The sequence below is a fragment of the Strongylocentrotus purpuratus genome, unplaced genomic scaffold (genome assembly GCF_000002235.5).
Source record: "Strongylocentrotus purpuratus isolate Spur 01 unplaced genomic scaffold, Spur_5.0 spur5_scaffold_5, whole genome shotgun sequence".
Lineage (NCBI taxonomy): Eukaryota > Metazoa > Echinodermata > Echinoidea > Camarodonta > Strongylocentrotidae > Strongylocentrotus > Strongylocentrotus purpuratus.
Genome location: NW_022145611.1, coordinates 40,402,829 through 40,415,539, shown reverse-complemented (window position 1 = coordinate 40,415,539; position 12,711 = coordinate 40,402,829). Strand labels below are relative to the sequence as shown.

The 12,711-nt window shown below is 36.8% G+C and overlaps 2 protein-coding genes across 2 annotated transcripts in view; both read left to right on the top strand.

Moving 5' to 3' along the window:
- LOC115929628 (tenascin-X-like) overlaps nt 1-3,875 on the top strand; it is a 44,879-nt gene extending 41,004 nt beyond the window's left edge. Inside the window, exons 18-19 of the mRNA XM_030999210.1 lie at nt 3,169-3,230; nt 3,756-3,875. Coding sequence (XP_030855070.1) covers nt 3,169-3,230; nt 3,756-3,875 — 182 coding nt within the window. The remainder of the gene's footprint in view (nt 1-3,168; nt 3,231-3,755) is intronic.
- Nucleotides 3,876-6,039: 2,164 nt separating this feature from the next.
- LOC115929446 lies at nt 6,040-11,720 on the top strand. The gene is made up of 4 exons (XM_030998343.1): nt 6,040-6,119; nt 9,284-9,312; nt 9,986-10,105; nt 10,635-11,720. Exons 2-4 carry the CDS (start codon nt 9,304-9,306, stop codon nt 10,884-10,886), a joined length of 381 nt encoding a protein of 126 aa, XP_030854203.1. The 5' UTR covers nt 6,040-6,119; nt 9,284-9,303; the 3' UTR covers nt 10,887-11,720.
- Nucleotides 11,721-12,711: the final 991 nt, after the last annotated feature.

Sequence of the window (12,711 nt, the reverse complement as noted above, 5' to 3'; positions counted from 1 at the left end):
TGCAAAATGAAAATTGAATTTATTAGCAGCAGTCCGGGTATCATTAGAATGAATGGTAATAGTTGATGAAGAGCTGACATTTGTAGTAAGTGATTTTAAAACCTTCCAAGATTGAGTTTTGTTTTGACATTCATATAATTTGTCAGTAAAATGTGTCTTTTTAAGCTTTCGATTTTCTGATGTTACTTTATTCCTCAAACGTCTATATTCGATCCAAATATTTTCATCTTTTCTTCAAAATTGCTCTCTTTTTCATTTTATCTCTATTTTTCATCAAAGAAAAAATTGATTCATTTAACCAGGGGGATTGCTTATTTAAAGGCATAAATTTATCTATCACATTTATCAAAAGTTCTTTCCATTTGTTTGCTGCTTCATCAATGTCTTCATATACTTTAATTTCACCCCAAGGCTGCTTTTTCACATCGGACTTAAAAGCTTCCACATCTACATTAGTACACTTTCTAAAAGTAATGTATTTATCATTCATCTTATTATTATTACAATTGGATTTCCATACAATGAAACTAATTGAGTGGTCACTTAACCCGCTGTGAATTACCCCCAGGACTTAATTTTATCAACGGAATTAGTTACTATACACTCTAAGAAAAAAGGGTGCAAAAAAGGGTGCAAAAAAGGGTGCAAAATAAGAGTTTGCACCCTTTACATAAAAATGAACCCTATTGAAGGAAAAGGGGTTCAAAAAAGGGTGCAATATACGATTTTGCACCCTTCCCACAAAAATGAACCCTAACGACCCAAAAAGGTGCAAAATAAAAGTTTGCATATTGCATGCATATTCATGATTACTTTCCACGTGTTCACATAAAAATACATTTATCATATGATTTGTTAAGCAAACTATGACAATGCACATCAGTTTTGTGATTTGTATTTTCCTTCGGCAATCATTAACCAATAGATTATTTCGTCTGATCATGTTACAATTACATTCACGTTTTAGCAATATATATATTGATTATATGATTACTAACCAAGAAACATCATGCATGTTTAATATGTAGTTGTGTACGAGCAAATGTCACGAGTATTCCTTGATGATGGGTGCAGAATTGCACCTTTTAAAGGGTGCAGGATTGAACCCCTTAATGTGCTGCTATTGCATCGGTTTGCACCCCTAAAGGAGCAGGATTAAACCATTAAGGGAACTAACAAGTCTCCTAAAAGGTGCATTCTGGCACCCTCCTAAAGGGTGCAGGATTTAACCTCTAAAGGTGCTGCTATTGTTGCATCGGTTTGCACCCCTAAAGGTGCAGGATTGAACCATAAAGGATACTAACATGTCCCCTAAAAGGTTCAATCTGGCACCCTTTTAAAGGGTGCACGATTGCACCTTTAAAAAGGGTGCAGGATTTAACCCCTAAAGGTGCTGCTATTGTTGCATCGGTTTGAACCCCTAAAGGTGCACAGTTGCACCATTTTTTTCTTAGTGTGTATGGTCTATTAAGGATGAGGAACTATTCACAATTCGAGTGGGTTTAGAGGTATTTATCTGGTTCATTGAGTATATATTATTAATTTGATTATAATTCTTAGTTTTCAGATGTAAAGGTTGTTTTAAGATATCACAGTTTGTATCACCCATCATTATCAGATGACAATTAAATCCAGATGCAAAAGAAATAAGTTCATCATAATAATTAAAAACTTCATTTTTTGAATTAGGAGGTCTGTACCAGTTAATAAAGATAATAGGTTTTGTATTCTTTAGTCGAATAATAATGGTATGGCCTCAAGGTGGGAAAGAGAATCGTGCTCTTAAACTGAATAAATAAGACTTCCATGTATATAAATAGCAACTCCACCTCCAGATCTATTTCTGTCCTTTATGACAATGAAATAATGAGGTATTTCAATTTCAGAACTTCTGATGCTATCATCCAGTCTAGTTTCATTGAATGCAAAAATGTGAATTTGGTTCTTCATAACAATAGATCGCAATTCATCAATATTCTTAAGTAAACTGGCAATGTTAAGATGAACAAATTTCAGACCCTTAATAGATAATTCTGAATATTTGTTGAAGCTAATATCTTGATTTTTCTGGGTGACCTCTGATTTATCCTTATGAGAATTTGATACAATTGTAATACATTCAGGTACATTTAGATTCATCATAAAATGGCAATACTTTCATGATACATTTCGGGCACTGCCATTCCAAAAATAGTTCAGACATTTCATTGTACACTTTGACAGGAATATTAGCGCAGGAGATATGAACCCAATCATTACAAGACGTACAAAGAAGTGCTCTATGGTTGACTTTAACAAGATTATTACATAATGCACATACAAAATTGATGTTCATTACAAAAAGAAAACAGAAAATACAAAATCAATATGAAACCAAGTGACAAAAAAACAAAACAAAAACAAAAACAAATATATGTCAAAACAAAATAATAAAAATGGATATATATATATATATATATATAATAACAACAGCAATATATATATATATAAATATGTTTGCACACACAGGTGAAGACAAACCGAAACTGGAGCGGGAGCAGTACTAAATCACATATCAATACATGTATGTTATAACAGAGAACGATTATTATTAGCTTTACAGGTTCATTCAAAGCAGTAGCCTTGCATGATATCACATTACGGTCATTTAGGAGAGAGAGAAAAAAAAAGAAAAAAAAGAAGACTTGCCTGCAGGCAGGCCTAATGATCAATAGGTATTATTGCATATCATTAAGTGGCAAAACATAAAGATAAAGAACCAGAAGCACCAGAGTGGACCATGAATACTCCTAGAATCCAGGGTCATATAATACAAAAGAGCAACATGACAAAAGAGTCTACTCATTATATATAGAGTATATAGAGTATGAGAGAGTTATACGAAGTAGAGAACTACTATTACAATCTGAGTCTATGCAGTCAGTGTCAATGACCCATAGTTGAACATCACTGCATAGCGATTAGTTTCAATGTGCAACAGAAGTACATAAAAAGCAGTTAATCCGCATAGACATTTTGGGCGTGGAGTAGCAACTCCCAAATCTTCTTTCTTGTTATACCACTGAACAATTCACCCTGAGAAGAACCTTCTCGTTGTATAATGAATAAGGTATTGTGAGATGGTACACATACACTAAAAAAAGTTATTCAGCCCAATACTGACATCAGTGGGATCAACGACAATGATCACTTATACGTCTAAATCAGAGAAGATCGCCATTTTCTGGAATGTAAAAAAATATTACAAATTCGTGAATATAGAAAATATACATGAGTTATTATAAAATAAGCAATAACACAAAATAGTCAGCTAATCATTGTAGAACCAAAAAATGATATAATACTGAGTAAACACGAATAAGAATAAATAGATGAGCTGGGTATATGGGTAGTATGTAGCAATGACACAAAGAATGTGATCAGGTTCGATTTACATACATTTAAGACGTCGAAAGTATGACTTAGATTTTCTCGATATGACTCACCCTCGTCAAAGTAATTCGCTTATCGTCAGCCGTGATTACTTTTATTCGTCCATCTTGGGTCCATATACTATTAAGACGATCCTTGTAGTTTTTCTTGACTTTCCAGAAGAGGTCAGACCTTGCCTTGGTCAAATTTTCTTGGATGTAATAAAATGGCGGGGCCTTTAATCTACGTAGCTTACTCTGACTCTGGTAAACGACATTACGCGTATTGTAGTTAGAAAATTTCATGATTATTCCACGCTTCTTGTCTTGCTTCTGCGTTCCGAGTCGATGGGACCTGTCGATGTCGCTGTTTTCTATGGATACTCCAAGTTTGTCTTTGCAGAAATTCTTAAGCACCTCGTCGGTATTTTCTCCTTCCTTTTCATCAAGGCCGTGAAACACTAGGCAGTTTCTTCGAGAGTATTATTCGGCGTCATCCAGTTGATTTTCAAGATCGTCGACTCTCTGCTCGAGGTCATTAATTCTTTTATCCTTCTCACCTAGTTCAAAGCCATAAGTTTCTTTTAGTGCATCAGCTACTCTCGTGGTGATGGTGTTGGTAAGATCATCTATAAGAGTCTGCTTTACCTTCGCCACGAGAGTGTCGAGGAGGTCATGGTTTACTTCCAACGCCTTGCGTACTTCTTCTCGAACATCCACGACCAAGTCCTCCGTCTTCGTCGAACTTCTCGTGCCAGGCATGCTTGTGGGACAACGCAGGAGATCCAGTATATAATAAAAACGTTCCAATGTACTCCAAAAAGACCTCGATGAGAGTGTAAAGTCCAAAATATATCAAAAGAATATACATCAACTATATTCCCTTGTATAACGGTATATCAGTCAAGTCAATTAGTGTGCTCCTTCGCTCCAGTACGTTAGCTTGCCGGAGCTAACAAAAAACACGTCCGCCACCCATGAGTTACGTATGATTATTCCTACCTTTCAACTCAGGCTTCGCATCTCCATTCGATCAACAATGAAAAATCAAAATGTTAATTTTAGTTCATTGGCCTTTGTTAGTTGATTCAAAGCGAGGAACTGACGAACAAACTTTGCTATAAGAATCATTCTATCTTCCAAAATCACAAAAGTATCAATCAAGCTACAGAGTCGATCAAAAAGGAGTGTTTTGAAAACTGTAAATCTCCAATAACATTGAGTCGGGGGCTCTACATCAGTGGCGAACGCAGGGTGGGGGGGGGGGGGTTTGGGGCTAAAACCCACCTCATTTTGATTTTTTTTTGCTCAAAAGTGGAGTAGGGGTCGTGCTGCATAACAAACAAATAATGCTCCTAACCCCCCCCCCCCCCCCCAACTGAGCGAAATATTGGTTGAGGCGATATAATTACCCATTTGCTGAGATAAACAAAAATTTAATAATTAGTGGTCACTACCCCTCGCCCCTTCTCGCCACTGACAACAATATCAGTCGACTCGATTTTCCAGTTAATACCAAACAATATTGAGCATAATTATCAAATTACAACATATTACTCTGATCTTATCTTTTCGTCTTATCAATTACATTAAGATACACAACAAGTACTATTTGCAAAGTGTGTTTTGTTTTTAGAAGTTTAACCTATCTGGTTTACGGATATGACGTTTTGAACAACGGAGGTTTTGCTCTGTGTATTGCTCTCGTTCTTTGTAACGTTTGTGTAATTGGGTCTGGGTTATTTTCTTAGGTGACTGAGACGTGGGTGTGTTTGGTATGTCTTCGCTTGTCAAGGATTTTGTGATGGTGTCTCTGCATTAGGGACTTTGAGATTTGCACGTCGATTTGGTGGACTGCTCCGTGGGTCGTTATTTTAAGGCACTGCATTGGCGTCACTACCTTAGCACCATTTTGTTTCATCTGAAGAATGTTACCGAGTCCCTTTAAAATATCATCAATGACTTAACTACAAGACTTCCTATCCAGTCTGCATACATGACTTCATGTTATGTCAGGAAAGCCTCCATAAAGAGGCTGAATGGGGAAAGGTGTCGTGGTCGAGTGGATATGTCAACAAAAAAAAGTTTCGAAAATTCCCGCGCATTTTAATCTGAGCCCATATGCCTTATTTTGCCTCAACACCGTCATTATTCCTGCAAAGGTTATTATCAAAAATTGGTTTCTAAATGCTTTTGGATCTGTTGGACTTTAAGTAATTCAATTACACACAAAAGTTTATACTTTTAAAAACGGCATGGTCCATCCCTTTGAATCTTGGTACACTTATATTATCGCCTCTAATAGTCCGAAACTGCTAAATGAATGTCAATAACGACAGGAAGCCGTTTTTACTTTGTCCTGAAGTTATGTTCATATCCATAACAAAAACGGAATAGCGACTCGGTTAGAAACTAATAAATGATTAGTAGAAAATTGGTTTAATGATATTGTAGTCATCGTAACTCATCATCATCACAGGCGTTATCAATACAGTTATCTTCATGATTATCACCATCATCATCGTGTTCAGGTTCTTTTTAGTCATTCTTATTGTAATTAAAAGAACTTTAATACAGACCATCTCATACTTGTTCATAATTGTGATTGGCTCTTTACAGTCACCTGTACCGATAACGCGGGTTGCCAGGACGAAAAGAGTTGTGAATCGGGTACGTGCACCTGTCCAGCTGGTTCAACCTGTGACGGAGGTAAGATTTCTTCAAATTTCCTACCTTTCAACTCAGGTTTCGCATCTCCATTCGATCAACAATGAAAAATCACAATGTTAATTTTAGTTCATTGGCCTTTATTAGTTGATTCAAAGCGAGGAACCGACGAACAAACTTTGCTATAAGAATCATTCTATCTTCCAAAATCACAAAAGTATCAATCAAGCTACAGAGTCGATCAAAAAGTAGTGTGTTGAAAACTGTAAGTCTCCAATAACATTGAGTCGGGGGCTCTACATCAGTCGCGAACGCATTGTTGGGGTTAAAACCCACCTTAATTTTTCTTTGCTCAATAGTGTGGGAGGAGTTGTGCTGCATAAAATAGAATTAATGCTCTTACCCTTCCCCCCCCCCCCCCAACTGAGCGAAATATTGGTCGAGGCAATTTTCCCATTTGCTGGGACAAACAAAAAATAATAATAAGTGGTCACTACCCCCCCCCCCCCCCCGCCCCCGCCCTTCCTCTCAACTGAGCAAAATATCAGTCTACGCGATTTTTCAATTTACAGTTTACCAAACAATATTGAGCATAATTATCAAATCACATCATATTACTCTGATCTCATCTTTTCGTCTTATCAATTACATTATGATACACAGTAAGAACTAAATACAAAGTGTGTTCTGTTTGTTTTTATAAGTCCAACTTATCTGGTTTACGGATATGACGTTTTGAACGACGGAGGTTTTGCTCTGTGTATTGCTGTCGTTCTGTGCGACTTTTGTGTAATTGGGTATTGGTTATTTTCTTAGGTGACTGAGACGTGTGTGTGTTTGGTACGTCTTCGTTTGTCAAGGCTTTTGTAATGGTGTCTCTGCATTAGGGATTTTTAGATTTGCACGTCGTCTTAGTGGATTGCTACGTGGGTCGTTTTTAAAGGCACTGCATTGGCGTCACTACCTCAGCACCATTTTGTTTCATCTGAAGAATGGTACCGAGTCCCTTTAAAATATCATCAATGACTAAACTACAAGACTTCTTATCCAGTCTGCATACTTCAATTCATGTTATGTCAGGAAGGCCTCCATAAAGAGGCTAAATGGGGAAAGGTGTCGTGGTCGAGTGGATATGTCAATTTAAAAAAGTTTCGAAAATTCCCGGCATTTTAATTTGAGCCCATATGCGTTATTTTGCTTCAACACCGTCATTATTTCTGCAAAGGTTATTATCAAAGGATCGTTTCTAAATGCTTTTGAATTTTTTGGACTTTAAGTAATTCAATGACACACAAAATGTTATACATTTAAAAACGGCACGGTCCATCCCTTTGAATCTTGGTACACTTATACTATCGCCTCAAATAGTCCGAAACTGCTCAATGAATGTCAATAACACCGTCATTCTCTACACAGGTAATTATCAAAGAATAGTTTCCAAATGCTTTTGAATCTTTCGAACCTTTAATAATTCAACTACATACATAAGGTTATACATCTAAAAACGGCACGGTCCATCCCTTTGAAGCTTGGTACACTTATCGTCTCAATTGGTCCGAAACTGCTCAATGGATGTCAATGACGACAGTATATGCTTTTACTTTGTCCTGAAGTTATGTTCATATCTATACAAAAAAACGGGAGAGCGACTCGGTTTGAACTTAAGTTTGAAGTATAAACTTGATATATTGACATTGTAGTCATCGTAATTTATTATCACCACAGTCGTTATCAATACACTTATCTTTATGATTATCACCATCATCATCATCGTGTTCAGGTTCTTTTAGTCGTTCTCATTGTCATTAAAAGAACTTAAATACAGACCATCTCATACTCAGGCACGTATCCACGATGGGGGGCGGGGGGATTCAACCTTCAACTCAGGCTTCGCATCTCCATTCGATCATCAATGAAAAGTCACAATGTTAACTTTAGTTCATTGGCCTTTATTAGTTGATTCAACGCGAGGAACTGACGAACAAACTTTGCTATAAGAATCATTCTATCTTCCAAAATAACAAAAGTGTCAATCAAGCTACAGTGTCGATTAAAAAGGAGAATGTTGAAAGAGTCCGGGGCGGCAACGCTTTTTATTCAAACACAATTCATTTAGTTCTGTCAGAAAGGGAAGACAGGGGTTATACACGAAGGAATAACACTATGGGGAAAAAAGGACGAAATTTGAATGAAGAAATATAAGACCGTTCCAAAGATCAGAACAATCCTCATTTTAACAAATTTTTTTATAACGATATTTCTGGAATATCCACTCACAACTTTGACATCTCGCTAACCCTTTGGGACTCTGCCCTATTTTCCAAAGGGTATTGGAAACGTTCAGTACCCCCCTTCCCCTCCTGAATCACCTAGCAAGGTATGGAAACTAATGATATGGTCACAAATCAGAGCGACAACCAACTGATTAGTTGCCTGCTCGGTCCCCGCTGGAATTTAGGCATCGCCCAGCGATTTTTGGAGAAGTCGACCAGGCTGTAAAGCCCCAGCGATGCATGGGAGGTGCCTGTCGATCTCCCGTCGGTCGCCGGTCGATTTTAAGTCAAAACTGGGCGAAATCGCGGAACTTTTCCGCGCGGTGTCCCGGCAGTGACCCACCGGTCACCCACCCATTCCCGAGCAGTCTCCCACCGGCTGCCGACTGATTTTAAAGATATTGCACGGCGGCCGGCCAGTGATCGGCGCCGGCTCCAAAATACGCTCGGTGCCCGGCCGTTCGCCGCCCGGGCACCGAACTAATCGAGCGTTCGCCGCAGAGCGAGTTAGGTCAAAAATCGAAGCCGCTAGGTCAAAGGCTGCCGACCGATTTTGGACTCGCCGACCAGTGACCGACTGATCTCCCAGCGGCGACCGAGCGGCGACCGGGCGGCGATTGCTCGACAGCCTTTGACCTAGCGACTTCGATTTTTGACCTAAAACGCTCGACGATGAACGCTCGATTAGGTCGGAGCCCGGGCGGCGACCGCCCGGTCACCGAGCGTAGTTCGGGCGGCAAGTGAAAGTGAGCAGGCGCCGCCCGAATTTTAACTACTGGGCGGCCGCCGCTCGGTGGCCGGGGAAAATTGGCTAAAAACTCGCCGCTCGGCCGCCAAGCAGGCTACTTTTGGGTTATTTGACCATAGCATTAATTATGTATTGTCTGTAAATCATATCAATAATGATACCTTATCAAACTTCCATCACTACAGCAACTACCCCGGCCACAAGAATGCAAGGGGTAAGTGAAATGAAATCTTGTAATGCTTGATGGGGAGAGGCTTTTTTCGATATTGTACAAATTTGTTGTAACTATGTATATGTCTTTACCAACAATAATGACCTAAAATATATAATTCTTTGTTAGGAAGGTCTATGAAAGAGATCTTGTAAGAAAAATCTTTTTACTTGTTGCCTACAGACTACAACTAGTTGATATTCTGGGGGCCGAGCGGACCTCCCCCCCCCCCCCTGGCAACAATAAAAGTCACGCAAAAATTTAAAAAAAAAGTATTTACCTTTTCTTTTTTGCCCCCCCCCCCCCCCCACTGAGCTTAACATCGGCTGGCACAAGTTTCAAGTTTCCAGGGGCAACAAAAAATATATATATTTTCAAATTTCAGCAGACTAAATTTTAAATTGATTTCAAAATAGGGCCTCCCCCTAAGAAATTCTGGATCCGCGCCTGGCTTAGAAAATATTTGATAATTCTGCTGTTTACATTTTTTTTACACTAAACACATTTTGTATCAATACAGTTTTGGTTCACCTTTGATGTAGAACAAGGAATGGATAGTATTTGGTCATTTTTAGCGATACATGCTGACCACCTATCCAAGTATAATATAATTAGATACTACATTCTTTCCATATCTTTGAAATTAATACCATGTGCATTTAAATTTTCCTTGCAGACTCTTCAATGTCATTCCTGTTCGACTAACTCCATAACGGATGTTTGCTCTACTGCTGATGACCTTGCAAGCGGTTCCGGAGTATCAACTGTTACATGCTATGAAGGACAGCGTTGTTGGGTATTTGAATACTTTGACATTTACATTTCTTTACAGGGTTGATCTGGCATGTTTATATAGTTTGGGTTGATGAGTGAAAATACAATGAGGAAATATCTGTAAATTGATGTTGTGAGACAGAAGACATGAATTTATACAAAATAAACGTTAATCTTAAATTTTCACCTCATCTTTATATTGTATAATTTATCGTCTTATTTATATTTTTTTAATTCTGTCTTCATATACTTGGGCAAGTTGAGGTAAGAGATAGTTTGTCTGTTTGTTTGGTTTTTGTTTTTTAATCAAAGACAAAAAAATAGTAGATTACAAAGCAAGAGACAAGAAATAGTGGGACGTCTATCAACAACAAAAAGACAACACTATAAGTTAACTGGATGAGGGAAAGAGCCGATTTGTATTTTGAAGAAATGAAATGACGAGATGAAAATTTTACAATATCGTTAAAAAAAAGAATACTGCCACAAACACAACTAAACATGAAAGACTAAGTTACATAGCCATAATACAATTTTTGTATTTCTTGCAGACTGATCATTATGCAAACTCATCACACACGGTTGTGTCGCGTGGATGTACAGATGAGCCATGTGAAGACTTGCATGAAGGTGGTGGACCTTATTGCACTATGGCTAATGGTGTTACCAGTTGCACATCCTGTTGTACTGAATCAAAATGCAACGACAACAAATCCAGCTCTGAGGGTCTCACTTCTAGCTGTGTGACATGGCTGACATCTCTTTTCTCAGTGGTCATCATGCTCATCACTTATAGAACCTAACAAAACTCAAATGTCAAAAGCTGTCCTCATATTACCATTTATTATAACAGTCACTCCATTCACAATCATAATGTTAATACATTGTATATTGACTTTTGTAATTGATGAAAGACTAATGGTTGAACTAGGATATTTTGAATAATCATACGGATAATAAGATTTATGTGAAATTTGAAATATGATTTTTTTTTAAATCAAAATATGGCAAGCACTTATGTACTCAATCTAATAACAATAATAATAATAACGATACTAGCAACAATATTAATCATAATATTGTGTCGTTTATTAAACCAGGAAAGTATTGTGAGATAAACGCACGATAATGCAAAATCATATTTAATATTTATTATTGGCCACTAAGCATGTTAATAAATCAGAAAAATTAGCAATATTGCGATATACAAAATCAAATAATAACACTTTAAAAAGGAAACAACTATTTCTTACAACCAAACCATCAGTGTTTGCAAAAGTAAGTAACATACTTTTGTTTTATAAATAAGTATTGATTGAATAAAACATTGAATTGAAAATAAATGAAATCACTTTTAGATTTGGTAAGATTTCTTCTATTATACATATTTATCATTAGAAAAGTTTAGAATATCTTTAATGTACTATTCACGTTAAACAAGACTTAAAATCCGTCCTGAATTTTCTGCATGGACATATTCTTAAAAGTACATTAAAATGCAGAATAAAGACGTTCAAAAACGATTTATAGTACCTTGAAGTTTTCAAATTTTTGGTAGATTTTGTGCCCTTACCAACTGTAATATAAACAATGAATGGAAAGTATTTGATTAAATTAAATTTGTATTATAGGAAAAATCAATGTGACATTGTTTTTATGTGAGTTTCAACAAATCTGATAGAAAACTGTTTAATATTCTAATTACATTTACATTTGAATGACACAAATGACCTGGGTATCAGGCTTCTATAGCTTGCTTCCATGATGTGTTTTCTCTTATCAAAATTTAGTGTATGTATCAATAAGTTGATGATTGCCAGTACGTTGATGTAGACCTGAAAGGTATGAAAACTACTCACAAACAGACACAGGGATATTGTAAATAATATTCGCTTTTCACTTTATCGACCAATACACAGGTAGAACACTTATGAATGAATTGTATTCATTGCCTGATAAAACTGTTTAAAAGGTGGGAATGGAAATGTATTGTGTAGTCTTGGAATGGGGAGAAAGCTCCATACATGATATTTATGAGGAGCTGGTAAGATGTACACAATTATTGTCATATTGCCCTACATAAACGTATTGGGGGAAAACTGCCTTCAGCACTTTACATCTGTAGTCGTTATTGATTTAATACATAAAGGAAGACATTGACGAAACGAAAAAAAAAAGGTTTTTCATTTTATTTTCTCCATTCAACATGACCAAGGATAATTTTACTTTTAAACTATTAGAGCGCTTAAAAAAAATCAATTATTTGTCCAAGTCTGCGAGGTTAGGGGGATACCAATTGGTAGTGAATTGAGTTCATTAAGAAGAGAGATATGAAATATGCCTACAAACTAACTTACTATACCATATACTAGAAAGTTGTAGTTCAGTCTTCTATTGTATAGTTATGTTTAGTGTTAACAGTGTCAAATTTGTTATGTATCTTCCTAACATTTTCTATGGTATGCTCGATCACCTTGATTGATTCGTCTCAACTTTGACTTTGTTGTTCTCTTATAAAAAGCTGCTTATCTGTACAAACAAGTATGAATTTATTGATGTTTTTGATGCAGAGCTGTTTTCTTAATAATTTGATAACAATTTAACGATGGGGAAGAGTGTATTTCATTC